Source organism: Engraulis encrasicolus, chromosome 3, assembly GCF_034702125.1.
Source record: "Engraulis encrasicolus isolate BLACKSEA-1 chromosome 3, IST_EnEncr_1.0, whole genome shotgun sequence".
Classification (NCBI taxonomy): domain Eukaryota; kingdom Metazoa; phylum Chordata; class Actinopteri; order Clupeiformes; family Engraulidae; genus Engraulis; species Engraulis encrasicolus.
Window position 1 is genome coordinate 43,095,882 of NC_085859.1, and position 7,296 is coordinate 43,103,177.

The following is a 7,296-nucleotide window of genomic DNA, read 5'->3' on the forward strand; positions in this document are numbered from 1 at the left end:
TGATAGTAGGTATAAGAAAGATGGATGATGCCTCAGAAAAAAAAACTAAACAACAATGACACTGTTGAGTTGACTTTTAATGGAATGTGAATATCTTTTTTACACAGATAAAAAAAAATGTATCTATATACATTAAGGCACAGACAAAACAATACAAAGATCTACTTCCTCACCTAGAACTCCTGAGGCAGCCACTGGGAATGATGAGGCACAGGAGGTCTGCCAGAGGACGCGTGTGTGCGTTAAAAAGCATTGCAAAGATCCAAACCTTTACAAAAAATACTACTAATACCATCTGGAGTTTCATTTCTCTCTTTTTTTCCCCAAAAAGTAAATGGTTTGATTTGTGAGTGGCATGGGCCACTGGTAAACAAGAGCATCCTGTTGGTGATGCATGGATCAATGACATTTCAGTAGCAGCACACGTCAGGGTGGTGCAAGCACTAATGCCACTATTGTCTGGATGAAATGATTCGTTTTTGATTTTAGTGAATTACCCAACAAGCATATTCATTGAAATGCGTCAAGTACTAATAACTGATTCATTTATGGGCATGAGCTGTGGTTGTACTATTTGACGTCTGAGCCCCAAAAAACGTCATTGATCCATATACAGCATGCAGGGTATATGATGGTTGACCTATTCTCACTGCTGGTGGTCCTTCAGGAACTGGGCCATGTAGCTGGCCAGAGCCTGGGAGTCCTCCACCGTCACAGCATTATACAAGGAGGCCCGCATGCCTCCCACTGACCTGGAGGGGGAGACAGAGGGGAAGCCAAGAGTAAGGAAAAGGGTTAGGTGTGTTTTCAAACTCAATGTGGCAGTCTGACAAGAGAACACATCATGAGATTTGGGGAGGGAAAACAAGCATTCCACTCTTGATAAATGAACAAGAGTTTGAAATTCATGAACGTTTTCACAAATACAGGGGACATACAGTTCTAACTATTTTTAAAAGCGAGACGGGGGAGTACTGCCTTGGGTCTCAGTCAATAGCGTAGTGCAGGTGCTCTTCAAGGGAAAAAGGGCATCTTAAACTTTGAAGTTTCGACTCGCGCAGGACTCTATTTAAAGGTTTACACCTTGAAAAAGACTCCTGCGCGAGTTGAAACGCGTTGAAAGTACACATAAAAACTCAACAGCAGAGTTGCCTCGGGATCCTCCTTTACTATAGGCCCTACAGTTATAACTATGTTGCCAGTACCTGTGTCCCTTCAGAGAGAGCATTCCGAGCTTAGCAGCTCCTTCCAGAAACTTCTTCTCTAGAGCCTCGTCCCCCGCGCTGCTGCCCACACGGAACGTCACATTCATACGACTACGGCAGTCTGGCTCCACCGGGCAACTAGAGAGAGAGAGAGAGAGAGAGAGAGAGAGAGAGAGAGAGAGAGAGAGAGAGAGAGAGAGAAAGAGAGGGAGGGAGGGAGAAGAAAGTAAATAAGTAGTCTTGGTAACGGGAGTAGTTCAGTTGAAAGCTTGATGTTACCATGACAACTGCTTGAAAGGGCATAATACCTTACTCTTGACTACCCCTTCCAAGACAGACACAGACACACACACACACACACAGACACAGACACAAACACACAGACAGACACAGACACACACATACACATCTTTAGGTAATGAGGGTCACGTACGAGTAGAAGCCGTTGGAGTTGCTGATGATGTCATAGATCATTGAGGACTTCTGCTTATTGAGGCGTTCCATGGCCTCCGTTCCCCCGTTGTTCTTGATCCACTCCAGCACAAGGCCCATGATGTAGATGCTGAGCAGAGGGGAAAGTGGCCGGTTAGTATTCATTACAAGAGCAGAGACTAGCCGGTTAGCATTCATTACAAGAGCAGAGACTGGCTGGTTACTAGCATTAATTTATACAAGATACAAGATATTTTATTTGTCATGTGTATATACAGTGAGTCCAATATGTATTTGATCCCTTTCTGATTTTGCCGGTTTTCCCACTAATAAAGACATGATCAGTCTATAAATGTATGATAATATGTATTCAAACATGGAGAGACAGAATATCAAAAATAAATTCCAGAAAATAGCTCAAAATAATATATTTTAATTTATTTGTATTTAATTTAGGCAAATAAGTATTTGACCCCTCTAGCTAAAGAAGATAAAGTGCTTTGTGGCAAAGCCCTAGTTGTCTAGCACTGAGGTCAGATGCTTCTTTTAGTTGATGACAATGTTAGTGCATATAGTAGAAAATATTTCTGCCCATTTTTCTTTGCACATTATCTCTAAAACATTAATAGTTTGTGGCTGTAGCTTGGCAAATGGGAGGTTCAGTTCTCTCCATAGAATTACTATAGGGTTAATATTTGGAGACTGTCTAGGCCACTTCACGACTTTAATATGCTTCTTATTGAGCCACTCCTTCATTGCTTTGACTGTATGTTGTGTATTATTATCATGTTGGGAGATCCAAAAATGGCCCACCCTTCAGTGTAGTGGTGGAAGGAAGGTTGTTTGCACTCAGGATTGCACATTACATGTCTCCCTCCATCCATTCGTTGACGATGTGAAGTTGTCCTGTGCCTTGGCCACAACACACCCTCAAACCATAATGATACCACTTTCATGCATGATGGTGAGGAGGGTGTTCTTGGGATCATAGACAGTAGTACTCTCTCAAAACACATTGAATTGTGATAATGCCAAACATCTTGATTTTGGTTTCATCTGACTACAGCACCTCCTTATCATATCCTAAATCAGTCTGATGTCCGTTGGCAAACCTCAAGTGGGACTGCACAGGTTCCTTCTGAAGTAAAGGTACCAGGTGTGCACTACTGGATTCTAAACCTCTGTGGCATTAAGTGCTACCAGTAGTTTTCTCAGTGATTTTGGTCAGTAGCTTTGATATCATTGCCTAGTTCATACCGTATAGCTCTAGGGTGATTTATTTCTGTTCTCATGATTATCAAATCCCTACAAAAGGTCAAATCTTGTATAGAACCCCAGACAGGCTGATGGATAGTCATGTTGTATTCCTCACATTTTGGAAGAAATGCATCAACAGCTGGGTCGTTAATACCCAGTCTCTTTCTTGTGGCTTTGCAGCCCATTTAATCTTTGTTCAGGTCTAAAATCGTGTCCCTGATATCATTTGACCACTCTTTGGTCTTACCCATGCTGGTGAGGTTGGAGTGTGACTGATTCACTCATACTATGGACTGATTCTGCTGATTCAATGTGTCTTTTATGCATGTTAGTATGTACAGGTGTCTTTAATTCAGATGACAAGTTGATTGGAAGTGCCCATCTGGTCTGTGGGCCAGGAACTGTAATCAGTTGGCAGGGGATCAAATACTTATTTTGCTCGATGAAATGGAAATAAATTAATATATATTCTCTTCAGTTAATTTCTGGATTTTCTTTTTGATATTCTGTCTCTCCATATTAGAATACATATTATCATAACATTTATTGATTGATCATGTCTTTGTTAGTAGGCAAACCAACAAAATCAGCAAGGGATCAAATACATATTGGACTCACTGTATATGAAACATATATATACACAATGAAAATATTCCCTGCTCTGGGGGTCCCAAAAAAGGTTAAAGAAGAATGTAAAAAGGCAAAAAAAAAAAAAAGTAGGAAAAAATACATATATATAAAAAAGCTGCATTTTTTTTTTTAAATGGCAAGTTGGAGAAATGGGAGATGTGATGAGTGGATTCCTTCCTATGTTGATGTTTTTGAATTCAACAGTCTGATACATTGAGGGAAGAAGCTGTCCCTGAGTCGGCTGGTGTGAGCACGTAAGCACCTGTATCTCCGGGCAGATGGTAGAAGGGTGTAGTGTGTGTAGCTGGGGTGGTGCGGATCAGCTATAATTCGTTTGGCCCTCCTCAGACAGCGCTGATTGTAAAGATCCTGGATGTTGGGTAGATCTGATTTGATTGTCCGTTGAACAGATTTGATGACTCGCTGGAGGTCTCTACTGTCTTGGGCAGTGGTGTTACCATACTAGGCTGTGAAATTACCAGTTAAAATACTTTCTATTGTACAGCGATAGAAGAAGGCCAGTATCCTACTCTCCATTCCATATCTGTGCAGCCGTCTCAGAAAAAACAGTGGCTGTCTAGCCGTCTTAGTGATGCAACTGATGTGATGAGACCAGCTGAGATCCTCCTTGATGTTGACTCCTAGGAATTTATAGCTCTTAACCCTCTCCACTGCAGTATCAGCGATGTAAATTATGAGTGGCTGTGTTACTTTTTGCAGAGTAAAATAAGTAATGTAATACCAAAGGAAATGAAGGATCTACGGTCAGTTCAATTTAATTAAAATGAAGGAAGCTTTGTCATTTGGGTGTGTTCTGCTTCAATATGCACTGCCCATGCAAACTCTAAAGGCTTTTGGTGTCGGGAATACAGTACAGTGCTTCTATGAGGCATTCTTATTTCGCTGCTGATGAGTAATCTGAACCAGACTTCGGCCTTGGCCATAGCCCAAACAGCTAACGGTACATACACATTGAGATATTCGTGTTTGCTTAACGTATCTGGGAGCATCGCAAGTCCGAGAGGTTCGCGGGCTGCCTTGAACACTGCACAGTCATGTCCACGTTCTATCCGCAGGCAGAAGCCATTCATTTTCAATGGAGCCCGCTCATTGAACGCGGTCGTCCGCGCAGGAAAATAGACTCGAGTTCTATTTTCAAGGAGCATCGCGGACATCTCCGGTCGGGCGGGACATGCGCCACGCTGACACCACGCTCCTGTGTGCAAGGCCGTGTAACCCTTTTGGAATGATACCACACACATTGAGTGGACATTAAGTGGATGTCCACGCTGGCGGTGTGTATGCACCGTAGGTATCGTATTCTTCAGCTGGGGACCTAGGTTCGAGTCAAGCCCAAGGTCATTTCCCCACCCTACCCCACATCTCTCCCAACCATTTTCTGTCCACCTCTTCAGCTGTCCTGTCTTAATAAAGGTAACACCCCCATAAAAAAAATTAAAAAAAATAATAATAATTATATATATGTATATATATATATAATGGCAAACTTCAAAAGCTTTTCCAACAATGCCAGTTGGAGCCAATGACATATGGCGGTGATCCGGTGTTGAAAACAAACAAATAAAATATATATATACAGCTATAAAAAAACTTTTAAAAATGTAAATACAATATGATGGACAATAGTACAATATCAGACATGATATGGCCCTGTTAAAACCTGTTTCAATGAGTCTTCCTATAACTGGGTGAACTGCTGCAAGGTAATTGTAGTGTTTCCAGGATGGAATGTGCTGAATGTATCAAGTCTTTCAAGGAATAATGACATTAGCGCATTTGTGGTCTTTCCAGGAAGGGACTGACATGACTGGCATTTATGGTGCATTCCCCAGAGTTGGGAGATGGGATGTTTCTGACCTCCTACTTGCCGAAATGCATTGGAACGCCTGTTGAAGTGGAATGTTCAAGTCGTGAGCTGGGGCAAAAGCGAAGCAAACCGACTTCGCCCCATTGACTATAGTGATGTCATCACAGCAATGGCAGCGCACAGTGTTAGGAAGTTTATGTTGCACATCACCAATTTATGGACAAATAAATTTGATTCAGACAGGTTAACAGTTGCAGCACAGCCTGTTAACTTTTCTAAGGTGTAGTTATATTAACATTGCGTCTTTAAAAGATGAAATGCGGCTAAATGAAAATAACGCATGATGTTGTTTACATTGCTGACATCTTTGAGAAGTGGATATGTAGTTTTTGTCCCTCCATGTTTGTAGTTTGTATGACTTGCTGGTTGGAACGCTTTCAAGTGGGAGGTAGCTGCCTTCTTGTTGCCTACTAGGAAGCTCCTACCTCTGGGGAATGCACCATAAGAAGACAGGCAAGGAAGACGGAATGGCAGTCAAGAGTATATTGTAGTCCTTCATGCCAAACTTTTTCAAGTTTCCACATCTAACGTTGTATTGCGACTGGATGGTGAGCACCTAAAGCAGGGTGGGGTGCTGTTGATTTTGTGTGAAGAATCTGTAAACCTGTTCTAACTTGTGCTTACCACTGGGTCGATTGCTTCAAGGCATTTTGAATCTTTCGAGGAATGAGAGCGTTTGACCTATATTGAGCCTTTCTAGGAATATGGACTGCCTGTCAAAAAGTACATTGCCGTAATTTACGACCATCTCTGTTTCAAGGTGCCACGTGTTCAAGGCATGTGAACGGAGTGGAGTGTGTTTAAAAAGGTCATGAGCCACTGTTCTGGTTCACTCCAGTTTGCTCCGATAACCGTCCCATATGTTTCAATCGATGCGTTTGTTTTAGTACCCAAAACAGTCTAAAGTAGGAAGTATTAAGCTACTTTAATGTTCTTCCTGTTTGGAAAATGTGCCTGTGACTATGAAATACGTGCTGCACTGTCTAGAGCATGAAGCGCTAAATATGAAAGAAGCTAGCCTGCAAAGAACATCAGAGAGAGGAAAATGAATGCAACTGTGTGGTAATACTTCCCCAAACAGTAGTCAAAATGAACAAGGCACATTCTCTGGAAATTCTTGCCCGCTCAGCTACATTTACATTTGCAAGTGCCTGTTGAGCATCTGAAACCAGGTAGGGTGTTGATCTATATTGAAGCAGTGGACAACTTTTTTTGTCAAGGTGCGACTGTCTGTTGAACACAGTACCACTAACCGCCTTGACTGGACCGGGCCTCCTACCTAATTTAAGCATACTCAGCATAATGTGGAGCCAATTCTGTAGCCCATCTCTCCCTGGCCCAGGGGCAACTGACCCCTATTGTCCCCCTGGCTGAGTACCTGAAGACGGGAGGGGTGTTGTAGAGCGATCCGTTTCCAGCCTGGACACCGTAGTCCAGGATGATGGGGCACTCCTTCAATGTCTTGCCCAGCAGGTCCTCACGCACAATCACCACGGTTACGCCCGCACACCCCACGTTCTTCTGGGCACCTGCGAAGATCAAACCAAACTGCACACACACACACACACACACACACACACACACACACACACACACACACACACACACACACACACACACACACACACACACACACACACACACACACACACACACACACACACACACACACACACATACAGACACACATGCACTCACACACGCACGCACACACACACAATTAGGGGATTAACAAAGATGCATTTTTTTTACAAACCTTAATATTTAGTTACAGCCATCTTCATTTGCGTTTACCACACACCATGTCATGCCTGCTGGGAAAACACTGCCGTATAAATGTTGTGTGATGCCAGCAGGTGTTGTGTGTGTGTGTGTGAGGCACAT

General features: G+C 42.7%; 1 protein-coding gene across 1 annotated transcript; it reads right to left on the reverse strand.

Annotated features, from left to right (window-relative positions):
- Positions 1–59: 59 nt before the first annotated feature.
- Positions 60–6,956, reverse strand: psat1 (phosphoserine aminotransferase 1). The gene is made up of 4 exons (XM_063194517.1): positions 6,791–6,956; positions 1,639–1,767; positions 1,206–1,343; positions 60–752 (listed from the first exon to the last, which is right to left on the reverse strand). Exons 2-4 carry the CDS (start codon positions 1,755–1,757, stop codon positions 647–649), a joined length of 363 nt encoding a protein of 120 aa, XP_063050587.1. The 5' UTR covers positions 1,758–1,767; positions 6,791–6,956; the 3' UTR covers positions 60–646.
- Between the last annotated feature and the right edge of the window lie 340 nt (positions 6,957–7,296).